General features: G+C 47.4%; 1 protein-coding gene across 1 annotated transcript in view; it reads left to right on the forward strand.

The window, feature by feature from the left end:
- The window catches only part of pitpnm3 (PITPNM family member 3), a 665,462-nt gene that overhangs the window by 636,994 nt on the left and 7,650 nt on the right, over positions 1 to 20,818 (forward strand). The window contains exons 15-18 of the mRNA XM_072469536.1: positions 2,786 to 2,934; positions 12,691 to 12,840; positions 14,537 to 14,720; positions 17,257 to 17,385. Coding sequence (XP_072325637.1) covers positions 2,786 to 2,934; positions 12,691 to 12,840; positions 14,537 to 14,720; positions 17,257 to 17,385 — 612 coding nt within the window. The remainder of the gene's footprint in view (positions 1 to 2,785; positions 2,935 to 12,690; positions 12,841 to 14,536; positions 14,721 to 17,256; positions 17,386 to 20,818) is intronic.

Below are 20,818 nucleotides of genomic sequence, written 5' to 3' on the forward strand. Positions count from 1 at the left end.
GGGGTGTGGGATGTTTGTGAATGCTGTGGTGGGGGGGGGGGGGGCCCACAAATCACGTTCCTATGTTTTGGTCCTGCCCAAAATTGGAGGGAGGTATTTAGGGTAATCTCAAGGGTGGTGCATGTGAGACTCTAAATCGAGTGATTTCCTGCTGGCAAGTTGATCTGGCCAGCAGTACCGGCTGCTCGCAGATCGGGGCGCTATTTCGATCAGCAGCCCTGATGATCCCCTCCCCCCCTTTCAGGTCAGCCCCCACATCTTTATTGACCTCCCCCCCCCTTCACCTCTCCCAATCTTGTTGAGGCCCCGGGAACCCCCACTCACCCACCTTCCAATTGGCAAGGCCCTACCCACAGGCCCGGCCCCTGGCAGTGCCAATCTGGCACCCGGATACTGCCACGGGGTGTGAGGGTGGTGCTGCCAGGCTTCCCGTGCCAAGGTGTCTGGGGTACTGCCAGAGTACGACCCTGTCCTGTCCCTGACCACCTGGGGGTCTCCAATGGCCTGGAATACCTCCCCCCGCCCCATCGAGGAGCCGCTATGCCTGTTCCACGTTTGTGCGGGCCAGTACTACATGGCGCCATGGTGCGGTCTCGCAGGCACAGCCGTTGAGTCCCAGGAGCCGGGTGAATCCAACGTCTGGGAATTTAAATGATCCATTAGGTCATTTAAATATGCAGATGTGGTTCTCGCCCAGTCAAAATTGCACCGGGCCGAGCGAACCCGGCTAATTGCGATTGGTCCAGAACCTGGCGCGGAACCCGATTTGGAGCTCTTGTATGATTCACCCGCAACGGGGTCTCTGAATCGCGCCCAAAGTCCCCTGACTCCGAGTCAAGCATGCTACCGGTTGACACAAGGTTGACAGAGGATTTGAGTGGGATAATGTTCTTTCAATTGCAAGGGCAGTCTGTAATCTAAATAGATTGAATGATAGAACCCATACTCATCAGAAAATCTGTCAAATAAATTCAACAATCTTCAGCGTATGCATTACCGTTTCAGCAAAGGCGCAATAAAAAAAACCAGTGCAAGGCTTCATTCATGCACAAGCCTAGACATCAAAGGTGTTGCAACAGTTGCTAATCTGTGAGGACAGAAAGGTGTCTGAAAACTGCATCGGACCTCGGAAATATTTCCAAATGAAAAAGATCCCCATTGGCTCAAGATCAATGAACTTCAATTTATTCAAATTGATTAAAATGTGCCAAAGAATTGGACATGTTTTAATTACTATCGATTACTATGTGTGCCTGAAATGAAAATCCAAGACAAAAATGCAGCATGAGTAAATAACAATCAACCAATTGCTGAAATAATTGTTTTCAAAATCCACTAAGCTAACCTTTTTATATAACTAAAAGTGGCATTCAGAACATAAATAAGGATGTTATTTTTAAAAATCGGCATAAATCACAATCGCCACCTCTTCAGTGACAAATATCTGCAACAATCTTTCTTCTCATAAACCTCTGCCCTTTCAGTCACCTGCATTTTGCGAACTGTGTCCTTCCTGGCAGAAGCTTTGTTGGATTTTGATCTGACTCGATTTTTGGCTGCCATTGTTGTGCGTTCAAGATCAGTCCCTCTCTCCTGCTCATATTTCTCATCCCTTGGCAAAGACACCCCCACAATCACCGGACTCAGGGCCCCACATCGCTGATACCAGCGTCCCCCTCCTCTTCCAGGTGAGCGGCATCGCGCTATGAGGTCGCTTAATGCCCCTGCCAGGCCCCTCTCTCTTCAGGTTCCACTCCTTCGGGCCCATCCCCTTGAGACCCAGTCCCTTTCAGACCCTGCCCCTTGGCAGTGCCAACACGGTAGTGTTAACCTGACAACGGCAACATGGCCTCGGTGCCAGGGGGCAATGCCAAGGCATTTCCTTGCCATGTCTTCTGTTATGTTCTGTGTTGTGGTCATTGTCCAGGTGCACACAGAACATCTAGTTCTTTGACTAGTAAGATAGTTTATTAACAAAATGAACACATGGAAAAATAATGAACGAACTATGATACAACCGGTAGCAAATAAATTAATTCAGTGAAACCCCCTGGAGCTACTTCAAGTGCGACTACCCGCTGTTACAACTTATTACCAACTACTGGATATCACCCCCCCCCCCCCGCCCCCCGCAATCCGCTGTATTTCTAATTTTTGGAACTGTTAAATTTGATTCTCAGAAGTACGCGTGTGTGTATGCATTCGTGTGTGTGCACTAGAGAATGCTGAATAGTATCAGTTCTATTTAAAGGACCCAGTGGATGGTTGCATCATTAGCAATGAAGCAAACCTTGACCAGCTCACCGCTCGCGCTAACTCAAGAATGTATGCTGCCTGTAATTCAGAACTGCCACCTTGAATGAAGAATTGCTCTAGTGTGTGCAAGATCAAATTTTTAAAAACATTCAAAAAGTGTGTTCCTGAGGTTGTAACACACAGTGACCATAGCAATTATCTTTTGGGGTTATTGATGCTGCAGTCAGTGAGCTCTGAATTTGTTAATGATCAAATTTTTAAAAAATTGGCTGTCGCAGATGACAACAAGCTGTCGGGTTGGTGATGGAGTGCCTCATGGAGAATAGTGTTATTTTGGATAGTGATATTTTAGATTCCCTCTGTTCAAAATTGCAGCCATCAAACGATATTCGGTGCCTCCTGTCAGCCGTGGTATGTAGCAGTTCCTATCCATGGGGAGACATGTCAGAGATACAAAAAGCAAAGTTTCATCACTTTTATTTCCTTCAAAGCAACACTTTTACATTCTGTTGTTTTCCATGCTGTGCAGGTTGACATTCTCCTCATGACACAGCCACCTTCAGGGAGGTGGGCGTATTTTGACACCGAGATCACCAGCAACAGTGGCAGAATCCTGTACACCATTCCAGATGGAAAGAAGCTCAGTGTTGGAGTTTACCCTGTGAAGATGGTTGTCAGGTATTATATATATTGCCTGTCCTCTTTTTAGGTGTTGAGCCAATTGAAACCCTTTGCAGTTACCTTCATTGTTGAAAATAACTTTAAGTTCTTTCATAGACTCCCTACAGTGTTAGGGTTAGGAGGAGGAATTTCAGCCCATCGAGTCTGCACCGACCCTCTGAAAAAAACACCCTACCAAGGCCCACGCCTCCACCCTATCGCTGTACCCCCATCTAAAATCTATTGGACACTAAGGGGCAATGTAACATGGCCAATCCACCTAACCTACACATCTTTGGATTGTGGGAGGAAACTGGGGCACCTGGAGGAAACCCACGCAGACACGGGGTGAACATGCAAACTCCACACAGACGCCTGAAGTCGTAATTGAACCCAGGTCCTTGGTGTCGTGGGGCAGCAGTGCTAACCACTGTGCCATCATGCCACTCCTGGTTACTTTGAAGGCCTCGCGTTTGGCTCTATGCCAATGAACGTAGGCTAAAGAGACCTTTATCTTCAGGAGATCCCCACTCCCTCCCCGTGGAAGTGGAAGGCTGGTTTAGCACACTGGGCTAAATCGCTGGCTTTTGAAGCAGACCAAGACAGGCCAGCAGCACGGTTCAATTCCCGTACCAGCCTCCCCGAACAGGCGCCAGAATGTGGCGACTAGGGGCTTTTCACAGTAATTTCATTGAAGTCTACTTGTGACAATAAGCGATTTTCATTTCATTTCAATAGGCCCTTGATCAGATGACATCTGGAGTATTGCATTCAATTTTGGCTTCTACAAGTCAGGAAAGATATTTTGGTCTCTTACCAAAATTCACCAGGATAATATTGGAACTTAAAGTGTTGAGACAGGTTGCATAAATTTAGCTTGTATTCTATTACATTTAGATGGTTTAGGGGTGAAGTAATTGAAGAGTTTTAAATGACAGGGATTTGATAGAGCAGACCATTTCCTCTGCTGGGGAAATCCAGAATAAAGAGGCAAAACTTTCAGATTAAACCTAAGCCAGGAGTGAAATCAAGAAGTACTTTCCAAATAAAAGACAGTGGAAATCTTGTACTCGTTCTCCCAAAATGCTATGGGCAATTGAAATTTACAAAGCCTGAAATTGAGAAACTTTCATTCAGGAGTTCAGGGATACGGCGCGTAAGTGGAATTCTAGTACAGATTGGCCAAGATCTAATACAGTGATGGCATTGGGTCAAGGGTCCTCTGTTCAACATTAGAAACTTATATTGGCTGCTGTAGGTATTCAACTCTACATATGGATGTCTTTTTGTTTTATATTGAAGAGTCCCCAATTCTTTTTTTTCCAATTAAGGGTCAATTTAGCATGGCTAATTAACCTACCCTGCACATCTTTGGGTTGTGGGGGCGAGACCCACGCAGATATGGGGAGAACATATGGATTTCTTTAGTGAAACAGTTAAAGTCGCAACAATTTTAGTTCTCAATACACCCTTCTCTTCATAAATGAGGAAGATAGATTGTAAAGAGATCTAATTTGGACTATAGATACCAAAACAAACTATTTGACCGGAACGACACAATTATGTGCCATACCTTCTCTGTAGCCCTGTGCAAAAATCGAACTGGAGTGTTCATTTTCTTGCACCTCCTAAGCTCATTTTTGGACACGGTAATGTTCTGCGCCAGTGACGAACAGAAATATATTTGGAAGCATTGAAAATTAAATTTGAACAATTCAAAAGAAATTGTAGGTGCCTTGAACTCATTTTATGGTGCCTCAACTTTCAAATCAGTTCTCAATAACTCTGGATGGCACTTGCGCCCACTTTGCACAGTAGAATATTATTTTAAAGTGCATGGAAATATTTAAAGAGTTTCTGTTGAAGCAGGAAATGAACCATTTGAGGATATCTCAAAGGCAATATAATATAACTGAAATCGGTTTTGAAATCTTCCGAACATCTGACGATATAATAAAAATGACTTGTGATATTTGTAAAGTGGTTTGAAATATCCTGTCTGCTTTCATGTCCTTGGGTAAGGAGAGGAAACATCAGCCAGTGCCGTGGTTTCTGTAGCCAGAGGGCTCTCCTGTAATCAGCATGTATGAACAACATGTGTAGAATCCAGAATGGCTGTGATGCGTGCACACCCTTTGCCCCTTGCAGCATTTGTGTTATGATCCCCATGGAAACATGCCAAAATGAGATCACCCGAACAAATCAACAGTCAAGATTTTACTTTATATAATTTTTACTTAAACAATCAATCCAAAATCACCATAAATGAAACAAGAATTAAGAGGCAAATTGTATTCAGTATACATCATAAATTACACTTTGAATAGATGACACTGTTACGACAGCCTGGGCAAGTGCGCGGTCAATTCCAGCCCCACAGACCCCGGAGTCTCAACATAAGTGAATTAACCAACAATTCCTGTATTTTCCTGAGATCTTTGACCCTTGACTGTTCCAATGAATTACAGGCACCAGACTTGTAAGTAAAACATTTGAAAAACTTTATTTATAACAAGTGTAAAAGATGAACATATGGTAAGAACGGAACAATGGTCTGCTAATCTAAATATTCTCCAAACTCCAACCCACCCTCCAACCAGACACACACAAGACAGACACACGGTGGGGGTAGGGAAAGGATTGAAAATAACAGGAATTTTGTGGGCAGCACAGTAGCATTGTGGATAGCTCAATTGCTTCACAGCTCCAGGGCCCCAGGTTCGATTCCCGCACTGTCTATGCGGAGTCTGCACATTCTCCCCGTGTGTGCGTGGGTTCCTCCGGGTGCTCCGGTTTACTCCAACAGTCCAAAGATGTGCGGATTATGTGGGTTGGCCATGCTAAATTGCCCATAGTGTCCAAAATTGCCCTTAGTGTTGGGTGGGGTTACTGGGTTATGGGGATAGGGTGGAGGTGTGGACCTTGGATGGGGTGCTCTTTCCAAGAGCTGGTACAGACTCGATGGGCCGAATGGCCTCCTTCTGCACTGTAAATTCTATAAATTCTATGAATTAAAAGGGCACGAGATGGTCCTTTGCTGCCGGGGCAATAGTCTTTATAGTCAGCGATCTTCTAATGATGGTCTTCAACTAGAGCCTGAAGGCTGTAGAATTCTCTTTGGAAAATCACATTCACTTTTAACAATCGGGGTCTTCACACTGAGAATCTGCCCCCGAGGTCAGCTTAGTCCTGACAGGCCTGCGCCAGATTGACTCCCAGTCTCACTGAGACAATCTTAGAATTCCCCACCTGAGAATTTAAACAAAGGTTGTCCATCTGCTCCATACATTGACTGCTTGTCGGCCATTTTTGCAGATCAAGATTACTTCCAGTGGAACTTCCACAGGTTAAACAGTTGGCAGAAAGTAAAGCCAGTTCCAGCTCCCTAGCCTTTCAATCAGACATTTAAATTTTCACAGACCTGTTAGGGAGAGAGGGCTTAAACCAGTTCCAGGTTTTTCTTGATGTCTGACCAGAACAGAAATGACTACTTGCCCACAGCTCCCAGGTTGTGCAGGAAGAGAAAGTATTTTTGTCCCTAGCTGAGAGAGATCTACCTGAGCTTCCAGTAGAACCTCTCACAGGCTGGCTGGAAGCATTTTAAATCATTAGGCAGAGAGGTGGCAGCGGGAGCCTAGACTGGCTGTGTGCTGCTTCCTAGAATTTCACAGAACTGAGACAAAATGGAGGCTGCCTTCTGTTGTGAATTTTCTGAAAGGCTCCACCAATCCCAATTGAGAATAGAAGATGTCCCAGAATCTCAGATGCACTGATTGGCTGCTTGCCAAGTCCACCAGAATGGCATCATGGGCTATGCCACAGAGCATCATGGAGGTCCTGGGCCAGTACATTAGAATAGGGGTATTTTCAGTTTGATCAAAGTCTGCAGTTTAAACAAAATCTTCAAGGTTGCAGGACAGGAATTTTAAAAAAGAAACACGGAACAGACAAAGATTTAACAAGTTCCTTACAATACAGCACAAATTGGTCTCACCAATTTAGCCTGGGTGGGCTCCCAGATGACCACAGGCCTTCGGAGCATTTAAAGGACACAGGCAACACTCGGCAGTGTGAGTAACCAGGAGCCTGCAAGTAGCACCAAAGGGATGCATTTAAAGACAGACTGTGGGGGTGGCATGGTGGCACAGTGTTGAGCACTGCTGCCTCATGGCACCGAGGACCTGGGTTCGAGCCCCAACCCTGGGTCACTGTCCATGTGGAGTTTGCACACTCTCCCCGTCTGTGCGTGAGTCTTACCCCCACAACCCAAAATTGTGCAGGGTAGGTGGATTGGCCACACCAAATTGCCCCTTAACTGGAAAAGAAAAATGAATTAGAACATAGAACATACAGTGCAGAAGGAGGCCATTCGGCCTATCGAATCTGCACCGATCCACTTAAGCCCTCACTTCCACCCTATCCCTGTAACCCAATAATCCCTCCTAACCTTTTTTTGGTCACTAAGAGTAATTTATCATGGCCAATCCACTTGACCTGCACACCTTTGGACTGTGGGAGGAAACCGGAGCACCCGGAGGAAACCCACGCAGACATGGGGAGAACGTGCAGACTCCGCACAGACAGTGACCCAGCGGGGAATCGAACATGGGACCCTGGCGCTGTGAGGCCACTGTGCTAATCACTTGTGCTACTGTGCTGCCCCAGAATTGGGTATTCTAAATTTATTTTAGACTACCCAATAAGAAATAAAAGACAGGTTGTAGCAACGGTGGTCTGTGCCAGGCCGCCCCAATCCCGAGGGGGACACCCCGGGCTGGATTCTCCCAAAATGGGGCTATGTCCCCACGCCGGTGTAAAAACGCTGCCGTTGCACTCCCGAATTTCCTGGCAAAAAACAACGCAATTCACTTACCTTCAGGGGGCTAACAGGGACCCGGGGAGCTTCAAGCAGCTTTGGCTGCAGAAATGGGCCCCCGCATTTCCGGTTCAGAGTCTGCACATGCGCACGATGGCGGCCTCCGGCGGACGTGCCGAGCACCATGGCGGACTCGGACCACGGGCCAACACAAGCAAACTAGGCCCCGCCGATCAGCCGCGCGCCCCTGCCAATCGTCCTAATCGCTGCTCCGGCCGCCCTTAAGGCCATCCCCCCCCCCCGGTGTGCAATCCCCCCCGCCCCCCACCGGGACGGCCATGGACTGAGTTCGCAGCCGCCACGTGTGAGTCCCGGCCGGCCAGACCATGTTAGTCCCAAACCGTTGGGAACTCGGCCGGTCAGGAGCGGAGTATTGCTGGGCAGGCCTCTGGCAACGGCCCCCAGCCGCGTGACGTTATTCGCAGACACGCGGTTATTCGGGGCCCGGAGAATCACTGGAGCGGCGCCGGGCCCGATTCCGTTGGGAACTTCAATTCTCCGCCCCCACGCCAGACGCGATTTTGGCGCAAGGCTGCGGAGAATCCAGCCCCCCAAGTCTACGGACCTGTCACCAAGCCACTATCTGCTGCTGGCCCTGATCCGGGCAGCCATCTCCCAGCAAGCCAAACATGTTTTCAACAGTTATTCAGTGTTTTTTTAACCTCCCGCACCATAGCCATGGCGCCCAGTCCACGTTTGTAAATACTTGTAGTGAATCACACCTGCGAAACTTCCACCTGAGAGGAGCAGGGCATCGTGTAAGAGCGGACTATACTGTGTCCAACCTGCTAATCACATTTAGATACATGCAAATGCGGATTTTGCACGCTCCCCCCAACACGGGGCGCAAATCTCGTTTTCGCCACCAGGGAGGGACTGCAGCATAGAGTCCGAATCGGGACTCAAACCTCAAAAATGACTGGGTGCCTGATTCTCCGCATAATCGCAGTTCGCATTTGCGGCATCGCAAGGCAGAGAATTTAGCCCTGTAACTTTATTTTACTATTATCTTCCCAGTCTTCCAGTTTCTTTCTTCCTTAGTTGCCTCAGTCATGGCTCCAGTTGTTCTGTTGACAACAGACTGGAATTTGATCTCTCAGCATTGTAGTTTTCCCAATTGGCTTCTGTTTCCCTAACAACTAAAGGCCACAGTCTGATTTTTCAGAGTTTATGTGATCGCCAGGAACCCAGGGTTACAACCCCCCTCCCCACCTCCACACCCCCCTCCCCACATGAATGTGTCTGCTGCATATACCTCCCCTTGTAACACTGGAGAAAGGACATCCTAGTTAGTGGAACATTCCAGGCCAATGCAGGAGCAGCTGAAGATTTAAAAAAAGTTGTCACTAATTTGGTTAAGGTTAGGAGGGGGAGCATGAATTTTCCCACCTGACGCTGGTTGTTCCTTAAGCGTTGGAAAAGTTAAACCCTCTTTAAGGGGGCTCACTTTCAGCTTCAACCCATGGGGCATTTGCCAGATTTCCCCACCTTCACGATTGGTGAACTACATGTCCACGTGCATTGAGCACTGGCAGCTTTCCAAAACTAATGTAATAATGCCTGATCTTTTAAGTGGTTTGCTAATCTTGCTGGTACCATTTGGAAGGTGGATTAATTGCACACCTCACCATTCTCCCTGCTCTGTGCCTCCAAACGGACAAATTACCCCAGTGAAAAACACTTGCCACTTTCTGTGTGCAATCTTCCATTTACCAACTTCTGCTGACTTTCTCCTGTTCAGTCTTCAGGGGCGTCATTCTCCGACCCCCCGCCGGGTCGGAGAATGGCCGTTGGCCGCCGTGAATCCCGCCCCCGTCCCCGCCGAAGTCTCCGGTACCGGAGATTGGGCGGCGGCGGGAATCGGGCCGCGCCGGTTGACGGGATCCCCCGCTCAATTCTCCGGCCCGTATGGGCCGAAGTCCCGCCCAGAAATTGCCTGTCCCGCCGGCGTAAATCAAAGCTGGTATTTACCGGCGGGACCAGGCGGCGTGGGCAGGCTCCGGGGTCCTGGGGGGGGCGTGCGGGGCGATCTGACCCCGGGGGGTGCCCCCACGGTGGCCTGGCCCGCGATCGGGGCCCACCGATCCGCGGGCGGGCCTGTGCCGTGGGGGCACTCTTTCCCTTCCGCCTCCGCCACGGCCTCCACCATGGCGGAGGCGGAAGAGACTCTCCCCACTGCGCATGCGTGGGAAACTGTCGGCGGCCGCTGACGCTCCCGCGCATGCGCCGCATTTCCGTGCCAGCTGGCGGGGCGGAAATCCCTCCGGCATCGGCCTAGCCCCTCAATGTTGGGGCTCGGCCCCCAAAGATGCGGAGCATTCCGCACCTTTGGGCTGGCGCGATGCCCATCTGATTGGCGCCAGTCGGCGGACACCGCGCCTTTGGGGGAGAATTTCGCCCCTGAAATCTGAAACAATTATCGGTGGGAATTCTCCACCCATTGTCTAGCGGTGGAATCTCTGCTCCTGCCGGCAGCGCACCCCTGCCTGCGGGTTTCCAGAGACTTCGGGTGGCTTCAATGGGAATTCCCATTGACGCTGGTGGGAAAAGAGAATGCCACCGCCAGGGAATGGCGCACTGCCTCCCACAGCTGAGAAACTCGCGGCTGGGAGGCCAGAGAATCCCAGCCTAAAGGACCTTAGTGGCATAAAACTGCAGCCAAAGCCAGAATTCCTCGCTGAATTTGGAGTCTCCGCTCCAATGAAGTTCATATTTGCCTTGTTCAATTTCCAACATCCCATTTGTGTTGACACTAAATGCTGACGATCTCTTTATTTATTGCTTTGGTGGGCCACACCCATCAGACTTCAATTCATAAATTACTTCTTTAGTTCATTGGTTCACACAAGATCTTCGGAGGGAGGGTTGGCAATCATAGGAATGAATCATTCCTCACGTTTGTCCACACTGAAATCAAGCGAAACCTAATTGGTTGGTAAAATGATGAAAAGGATGTTATATGACTACTAAGATTTTCTGAAGAAGGGCTTGATGCCAGTCATTGGCACATGTATTGTCTCCATTTCACCCCATGGGATGTGACGGTAGACCTTTGTTAGATGAAGGTATGAATGAATATGGAACCAAGACAGGTAGATGGGGGTGAGACACAAATTGGCCAGGAACCAATTGAATGGCTGTGGGACAAGCTTGAGGGACTGAACAACCTATTCCCATCTTACCCTAAGCTCTTCTTTGCTTTCAGGATGATTGGTCCTGCTTTCAAATTTCCATCACTTGCCCATTTTTGTTTTGCTATCTCATCTATATGCTTGGCATTGTGTCTTTGTCATGAACATTTCAGCCATTTTCATTAAGTGGGTTTGGTTGCTGCTGGGAATAAGCTAACAGGGACAACATGAAGGGGTGAAACGGCTGGGGGAAATAACTTCACCACAAGAACTGTCTGTGACGTCCGCTCCAGGAAATAATCATGAATTGCAAACCTCTGCCAGTTGACGAACTCAGGCGTGGCGATTTGTACCATGAACATCCAGACTGCACACCATTTTCACAGCACTCCGATCTCCCAATGTACACTCGCCTCTTGTGAGTTGATGAGCTGCAGACACTGTGGGGGTCCCATGTGTCATTCCATTTCCCTTAGCGGATTCTTGCTGTTTGTTTCATGTGACAACTTCAATTGGTTTCCCACCACTGCTAGGCTGGTTGCCATCAACGTACAGAAACACCCTGTGTGAATAGTAAAAGGGTGCGGTACCAGAGCAGCCACCTTTCTAATTTTCGGCAGCACCCTGCCCTCCCCACCTGCTTTAGCCCACCTCGAAAATTACCCCCCCCCCCCACGACGTGATTGCAGAACCTGGAATTCTGGGCAGAATCGTGTGCTCTCACTGGTGGCCAGCTTGGAAGCAGGAAGGGCCGTGTGGAGTACTTGAACCCCACCACACTTCCACCACTACAATTAAGTCCTCGGTAGTAAGGCCCACTCCACCACCAATTAAGGCCTTAAAGTGTCCAGTTGAAAAGGTAACTCCTATTTAGTTACAGTATCTATGCACCAGGGAGAATTGTGCTCCCATGGTGGCTTTGGTACTCATCCAGAGAGGATTCTTTGTCCTCCCATGGTTCATGTTTCACGGACTTGATTGCTTTTCTACAACCAGTTTAAAGTTCAGCTAAAGCCAAAAGTTTGCTGGCTTCAGGTTATTTGTTTAATCAGGTTTTCTGATATCAATTGTAATATTCTTTGGACTGACAATGTCATCAATCATAAATTAAAGTTCTCCAATATTAGCATATCTAAGGCAATATTATAATGTTTTATGGTCGTTAGAGAGGCATTTGTTTTTTAATGTTATTATTTTCCTGGAGTTGAAATTATTAAGATAGAAAAATAACATCTAAGCCTTAAAAAATGTGCAGCATATGACATGCTGATCGGTGAAGCCTCTACAAAGGGCTTTGTTCAACTGAAACCCAGTGGAACTAATCGTTGCTCAGGGATTACTGATTTATGGTGATTGTTTGATGAAATTAGACTGAGAAATCCTAACTAATATCAGTCTCATTATTATGTACATCCAGCAAGCTCAATAGAACTCAAATTTAAAACATGGTAATGTCTATCTCTTGTTCACAGTGGTTAGCACTTTTGCTTCACAGCACCAGGGTCCCAGATTTGATTCCCGGCTTGGGTCTCTGTGCGGAGTCTGCACGTTCTCCTTGTGTCTGTGTGTGTTTCTTCGGGCTGCTCCGGTTTCTTCCCACAAGTCCCGAAAGACGTGCTGTTAGGTGAATTGGACATTCTGAATTCTCGAACAGGTGCCGGAGTGTGGCTATTAGGGGATTTTCACAGTAACTTCATTGCAGTGTTACTCTAAGTCTACTTGTGACACTAATAAAGATTATTATTGTTTATTTTCCACCTTAATTAGAGGCGACCAGACTTTTGCAGAGAGCTACCTTACAGTGCTGCCAAAGGGGATGGAATGTGTCGTCTTCAGCATCGATGGGTCTTTTGCTGCTAGTGTCTCTATCATGGGCAGTGACCCCAAGGTCAGAGCAGGAGCTGTGGATGTGGTCAGGTATTGTGTGCACAAGCTTTCAGATTCTTCGTGTTTGTGCATGTAATATTTTTGAGACTGTGCCGGTAAAAGTTTGAAACCTCTCAAGTTTGTAAGTTGCAGTAACAGAGAGCTATTCAAAGACATGCTTGGGAGAAATAACCTGCTCCTACAGGGTGTCTGACACCAAGGCTGTGTAACATGTTTATATCTTTTGGTTATCACCATTACGGTATAACACTCTACTGACCAGCATTATACAGGCGGCAGATGCAATTTAACTCACTGAAATCTGTGCTCCTTTTCACACTTTTGCTCACCCACCCAGTAAAGAGCATTAAATATGTGATTGCTACTTTCCCACATCAGCATGCTGAGAAAGGGCTTGAATAACTTCTTATAAAGCTGTTAATGTTCATAACTACATTTGCCTATTTATAAGCTATTAATGTTTAATGCCAAATTATTTCAATTAGCCCACTTCAAGACAATAGGTTATTAAGAACCATGCAAAGAATGCCTTCCTTCCAACAAGTCGTAATACCTGCCATCACAAAGTTTGATCATGTTTCCTGTTTGCATTTGCCATTGTGTATTGCAATGTTCAACAATTCCCATTCAGGTTTTCTATGTCAACTGTCTCTGTGCAGTTGCACGCTTTGAGCATTTGGTGGTTCTATGGAACTGGTTAATGACAAAGGGTTCACCATCATTATCTCATGGGCTATGAGGAATAAGCAACAAGTACTGGCCTTGCCAGCAATGTTCATATCTCAAGAATGAATTAAAAGAGGGCAATTGACTAGCTGAATGGACAAAAACATCGATTGCAGCAAGTGCCTAATCGCTGAATTTTAAACCAAGCCATCACTGATACAGGATGACCACAAGGAGCATTAACAATAAAGACAACTGAGGGAATCAATGCCGGAAATTGTTCTTCAGACCTTTACATCTCATGTTTTGATTTACGTATTCAAAAGTACAGTTCCTACCACAAACTTTCAGGCTTTGAATAGTTTCACTGTAGAAGGTCTTATCTCCTATGATCTGAAAGTTGCACTATTTTCTGATTTGGTTTCCTTGGATCCTTGGTCACTATTTTCAGGAACCTACTTACGGGATTAACCCTGGGCTTGCACAGTGATTGAACTTCCTCTGAATTGACAATCAAATACAGACTAGGGATTCTTTCTGCAGCTAATATGACGAAAGTACTTCCTTACAATTATATAGTGGGACAAATTATTAAATGATTTAGCTGATGCCAACCAATGCAGAATTAAATGCCATTGCCCAGAAAGATTTAATTAATCCTTCTTGTAAAAAAAATTTGAAATTATTGATGGGAGAAACTTGGCCAGGGAACTACAACAATAAGATCGTCATTAAAAAATAATTACGGGTTAGATTTTCAATTTGCCGCCTGGGCATTAGACCGAGATTATAGGTCGGTCCCAGTTATAAAAACTACCCGATATTCATTTCCAATGAAATCTCCTTTTATTACAAGAAAGCGCAACATTATTCTCACATATGGTACATTCTGTTAGCTTCAATGTAGGAAACGGGAAAACCACAGGCAAGATCTGGAACGGACAGACCAAATGAATTTCATTCAGTAACAGCTGTAACATTGATTTTTCATTTGTAGTGTTGTGGGGTTTTTTTTAAGGCAAGGATGTTGCACTAAATGAAAGCTTCTTCTTTCTCAAAGACACTGGCAGGACCTGGGCTACCTAATCATTTACATTACTGGTCGTCCAGACATGCAGAAGCAGCGAGTGGTATCCTGGCTGGGTCAGCATAACTTTCCTCAGGGTATGATCTTCTTCTCGGAAGGCTTGGTCCATGACCCCCTGCGACAAAAAACGATCTTCTTACGCAACCTCGTGCAAGAGGTAATCTTTGTTTAGGTGCTAAGTACGAGTACCCCCTCGGAAGGCAATTGTAAAACAGTAAATGATGCACTAGTCCAGTATGTTTTTGGTTAAGTTGAGGATTTCAGGCTGATATAGGTAACGTGTCTTCTTTCTTTTAAAAAACCAGTTGCATTTGGAGAGAGGAAATGGTTCGCACTTTTCATTTGGGTTCGAAGCTAGCTGAGATGGATGGGGTGAAATTCTCTTTTGTCTGTGTGAGGGAAAAGGTTCCAAGTGGAAGGTAGGATCTGTCGTGAGATGAGCTCAAATAAGTTCAGCTGGGTTCGGAGCAAGCACAAGGTTGCTTGTAATTTGAGACTAAATGAGACTTGGATAGAATCATAGAATCCCTAAAGTGCAGAAGGAGACTACTCGGCCCATCGAGTCTGCACTGACCCTCTGAAAGAGCAACCCACCTAAGCCCACTCACCCGCCCTATTGCCATAACCCCACCTACCCTACAAAGCCCTGGACTCTCAGGGCACTTTATCACGGCCAATCCACCTAACTTACACATCTTTAGACTGTGGGAGGAAAACGGAGCACCGGGACGAAACCCACACAGACACGGGGAGAACGTGCAATCTCCACACAGACAGTCACCCAAGGCCGGAGTTGATCCCGAGACCCTGGTGCTAACCATTGTGTCACCATGCTACCCTTGAAACTAAATTGATAGTCTTCCTCCATGATGCCACAGTGATCAGTGGTGTAAGAAAACATGTTGGAAGAGTTGTGAGAGATAGCTTTATGATTTGAAAATGCTCTATACTGGCACAGGGTCAAAAACAAGAGCTTCATCCTCAATTGCTTGTATAGCTGTTGCTTAGTATTAACTGGATAAGCAGGACCTGTTCCATTGCAGAGGGGACCTCCTGCTGTGAGGGTCCTATTGTGTTATTCTTAAAGGGGTTGCCGTTTTTAACCATGTTGAACTGCAACATCTGAACCCAAAGGGTTAAAACTAACAGAATTTTTGCAATCATTCCTCTGCTGAGTATAAATTTCAGCTATCCGGTCCTGGGGAAAGGTGTGCTTTACACATAGTGTGGAAGGGTAAACCAGAGGCTATCTGTCCTGTTATAGAATGGCACAGGCTGTGGGCTTGTCTGCATGTTTAGCCACAACAGTGCCTGGCACACACAACCAGAAAAGCCTTAAAACATTAACTTGATAGAGGTGTTCAAAATCAGGAGGCGTCAGGACAGGATAAAGAAAGGAAAACTGTTCCCAATTGGTGAAAGGATTGTGAGCCAGAGGGCACAGATTGAAGGTAATTTGCAAATGAAGCAACGGAAACATGAAGGGAAACTTTTTCACGCAGCAAGTGGTTAGGACCTGGAATGCGCTGCCTGAGAGCGTGGTAGAAGCAGGTTCGATCGAGGCATGGAAGAGGGAATTAGACTGTAAGCTGGACAGGAAGAATGTGCAGGGCTACAGGGGAAGGCGGGGATGTGGCGCTAGGTGAATTACTCCTTCAAGAGGGCCAGCATGAATATGATGGTCTGAATGGCCTGCTTCTGTGCCGGAACCATTCTGTGATTCTGTGACATAAAGAAATTATGTTTTAAATCTGTAATGAACATCTTTCGTTAACATGTGCCACCAATGGTTGCTGTATGAAAGGGACAAGTTAAAACTGATTCCATCTCGGTCTAAATCTTGCACAATCAAATACTTGTTTTCTGCAAGAATGCCCTTATTGAATACAGCATGCTTGGACTGAGTTAATATCTAACAAAAAGTAGCACCTGTAAGTTTGATTGTATTTGTTGTTTCTGGTTGAGCTCAAACTCACTGATTATAACAGCAAATACTAAATTCTAAGGCTGGAATTTTATGGTGATGGCAGTGGTTCAGCCACCAGGGCCGAAAATAGGGAACACATCTACTTTGTTAGGTAGTGGGACTCAGGACCACACTTTGCTGGTAGCAGACAAGTGCTGCCAGGGCTGCCATCCCTGTTAAAGACGGAGGCCAGCGCACAGGAGCAATAAGAGGACCAGGAGCTCAGCAGCATTCACTGCTGGTGGTGGCCAATGCTGGGACTGCTCCTGGAGGATGAGGGCACACTGCTGGCAACCAGGCCCTGGTGAGGGCAAGCCCCGATGTTTCTGCAGGAACAGCCCATCAGTGAACTAAAGAGCACCCATAAAGGAGGCCCCAGCAGCTGGTCTCGGCCGCAGCAAAGGTGGGAAGAGATCCACAATTGGCCATTTAAGTAGCTCAATTAGGCTCTTGGTGGGCGGGTCACCTTTCCCAATACGAGAAAAATGGCATGGCAACAGGACGTCATTGGGCATGCCACGCATCACCTTCCTGCACCTTTTTGCCAGACTTCCTGCCTCCCAACACATCCCCAAAGGGCTGGCAAAATCCACTCGAGTCCGAAGAGGAAAGCAAGCATTTCTTAGCTTTATAATTATATTTCCATCTATTTTTGAGGTGCTTCATTGTTCCTGGTCCTGACTGCTTTTCAATAACTAACCACTCTGCTAATTTGATCTCCCTGCAGTCCCATATCAAGATCACTGCTGCCTATGGCTCAATGAAAGACATTTCAGTGTACAATGTCCTGGGATTGCCAGCATCTCAAATCTATATCGTTGGACGTCCATCCAAAAAGTATCAGAACCAATGCCAGGTAATGCATCTCTTTAGTCCATGATAGAGTGCAATTAAAATGAAGAGTTCAAAGGGCTTTCGGTTTCAAATAAAATGACAAATAGAAGTGCCAAATGCACCTCATTTTTGGGGATCTGTAGGCTGTCAAAAGGCTCCAGCAAACTAATGTTGCCATCTTTGCATTTCCCTCCCCAAGTTCTCTACACACTTATCCAGTTCTTGTCTTGTTATTAATGTTCTTTCTTTCCAGTGCACAATGTCTTCCTCCATTTCACATCTGGATGCTCTCCAGCTTCAACGATTATTGCAAATTTCCCTCGCCCTTGACCTGCAGCTTTGCCCCTCTGCTGAGGAAAGAGATCAACGTGTTGGAAATGGCTGTACTTTTAACGTACCTCTGACGTTTTTTTACCTTTTTGAAAGGCACGCACTAAGGAGTTAAACAACAAAGATGGTGTGGCAGTTGTACGGGCCTGGAAGTTGGAGAAGTGGCTGGATGGAAGCCAGCACAGTTATGGAAAGCAGTGGGAGGGGATCATTCTTTTCAGTCAAAGTAGTCTTAAGGAGCTGCAAAATAATGGGCTCTATTTTCTCTCTTTCTCTTCCCCTCCCCCCCCCCCCCCCCCACCCCCCCCCCCCCCCCCCACACGCCGGGTGGGAGAATCGCCGGGGCACCGTACGAATCGCGCCACGCAGCCCCGACCCCTGCACGCGATTCTCCCACCCCCCCGGAAACCAGCGGCGCGCGATTCGCACCGGGCTGCTCGGAGAACCGGCAAGCGGTGATTCTCCGGCCCGGGTGGTCCGAGCGGGCACTACGACACGACAGGTTCCCGCCGGCGCCAGTGCCCGCTGGTCACTGCCAGCGGGAACGCTGGGGTGGGGCGGCCTGTGGGGGAGGGAGGGGCGATCGGAGCCCACCGATCAGCGGGCCGGCCTCTTCGCTCCCCCCCCCCCCCCACCTCCTTCCGCGCGCGGCCCTAGAACACCGGCGCCATGTTGGTGAGGGGCCGGCATGCGTAAGACGTTCCCCGCGCATGCGCAGGATGGTGCGGCCCAACTGCGCATGCGCATGCGGCCTTGTTCGCGCCATCTTGAAACACGACGGCACGAACACTTGGCCTCCATATCGGAGAATCGCCCCCAATGTATTTTGTTCTCAATATCTTACTTAAACAATGCGTTTCTATTCCAACATTAACTCTTCCGTGAGGCCTCATTTAGGGAAGGGCCCATGTCCAATTATATGGTCTGATGCTATTTTTAGGTTAAATTTATTTTGAGATGCTAAATGCAAAATGGCCACACGAGGGTGACAAATACCAGTAGCAACATAAATCACATCTAGGGAGCAAAGAATTCAATTTTTGGATCAAAGCCCATAGCACTTTATGCTATTCAAAAACACTTTACTCTGCATTTATTTAAAGTGCAGCAGAGAAACTACCAGTACAATCAAAAAGTACTAATATTGACATTTCACGACATGGGTAGTTGGATATTATCAAATTGACCATGACTTTGCCTCAATATAGAACCCACAGTCATTCAATCGAGTGTAATTTATGATCAAACAGTATTAATGAAGCCCTGTTTTTATCAACAATTGAATCAATTGTTAGTTGTTTAAGATCATTCCCTTCATATTCACCAGCATAATAGTTACCCATCACACAAGGGCCATGAAGTTCCACTACAAGCATTAACAGGTGAAGCCTAACTTTTTTGGGGGAAGCTCTTCTGTCTGCTATTTTAAAAAAGGTACTTTAAAGAATAAACTTAGTTCATTTAATTCAATTATTTTAAGCTAGTTAATTCCTTTGTTAAGAGAACAACCAAAGAACAAAAGCATTAAGTGTTTGTGCACTTACATTCAACGTTGGGTGCGATTTTCTGACCCAGTTGTGCACAGCGCGGATCCCGTTGCACCAGGTTCATAGCGGGAGACCCATCAGGCTCACTTAAATAAGCGCGGCCCCTTTGAGGCCTCATTCTCCCGGCTCCTGGTAGTCACCAGCTGCACTGGCAAGGCCGCACTTGGGTGCGGGTTAGTACTGTCCTCCACAAATGGAGACCAGACGTGATAGCCACACGGGGGGGCTCGAAGCTCCCTGGCTGGTCGGGGACAAGGTGGAGCAGTGCCCTAGCACTAACGTGCGTACCCAGGCAGTGCCAACCTGGCACTGGCTTTGGCAACCTGGCAGTTCATACCTGGCACTGCAGGGGTGCCAGGTTAGCTTTTCCAAGGTGCCAGAAGCAGTGCCCGGGTGGCATTGCCAGAGTACCAGTGGACCTACCAAGCGATGGGGCTTGAGGGGTGCCATGCCCATAAAAGCGGGAGGCAAAGGGAGCGTCTGGGGTGACGGCAGGTATGAAGGGAGGTTATGAAGGGTTGGATTGAAGGGGGAACCCTAAAAAGGTGGGGGGGCCTTGATGCCCATGAGGATGGATGGGTGTAGGTCCTCATGCTTGGGTGGTGGGGACTCATGCAGACTTTTAGTGATGCCGGGGGAGGTTGCCTCTCTGGCATTGAGGGCTGGGGGTGTTTCCCATGTCTGCAGGGGTCGCAATGTCTGTGGGCAAAGGGTGTGGGGGACCCTTAACCCCACTTCGAGTTTAAAAATAGCATGCTTATCTCGGAGGAGCCGGTCTCGCCGGCTAGTTTTGTTCCCCACTACAGAAAAAAAGTATCAGATTTACCGGTGAGAAACTGCCCAACCTCCAAAAAAATTGGCAAATAATCTTTATTATTGTCACAAGTAGGCTTACATTAACACTGCGATGAAGTTACTGCGAAAAGCCCCTAGTCGCCACATTCCGGCGCCTGTTTGGGTACACCGAGGGCGAATTCAGAATGTTCAATTCACCTAACAGCACGTCTTTCAGGACTTGTGGGAGGAAACCCACGCAGACATTGAGAGAACGTGCAGACTCCACACAGTGACCGAAGCCGGGAATTGAACGTGGGACCCTGGAGCTGTGAAGCAACAGTGCTAACCACTGTGCTACCTTGCCGCCCGTCCTTCAGTTCTGAGACATGTCCAGCGAGCAGGAATGCTGCCTGTAAATTCTGCCTGCTGGGTAATGGTGTCTTCCCTGGACCCTTCTGCCTTGTAAATCCTGCTGGCCCTCCACCCAGTCCTGACTGTACCTCTCGTAACATAGGTCCGCTTCTGGATGCTCCCTGCAGGCAGGTTTTCTCCTCTCCATTCTGGCCCTCTCAGAGGAGGTCCCTGCAGTAGAGTAGACAATCCTCATTTTTAAAAAATTGACGATTGCACAGGATCATGTGCTGTAGGGTCTTCTCGGCAGAAAGCCTCGTCAAATGCTGAGAATTCAAAGGGTTCTCCAAAATACCGTAAAAATTGCCAGAAACTATCTGTAAACCAACTTCCATGAAGACTCCTACCAACTCACCTTGCCAAGATCCTGTGCTCCTTTTAACCTGCCCT

Source organism: Scyliorhinus torazame, chromosome 12, assembly GCF_047496885.1.
Source record: "Scyliorhinus torazame isolate Kashiwa2021f chromosome 12, sScyTor2.1, whole genome shotgun sequence".
Taxonomy (NCBI): Eukaryota; Metazoa; Chordata; class Chondrichthyes; order Carcharhiniformes; family Scyliorhinidae; genus Scyliorhinus; species Scyliorhinus torazame.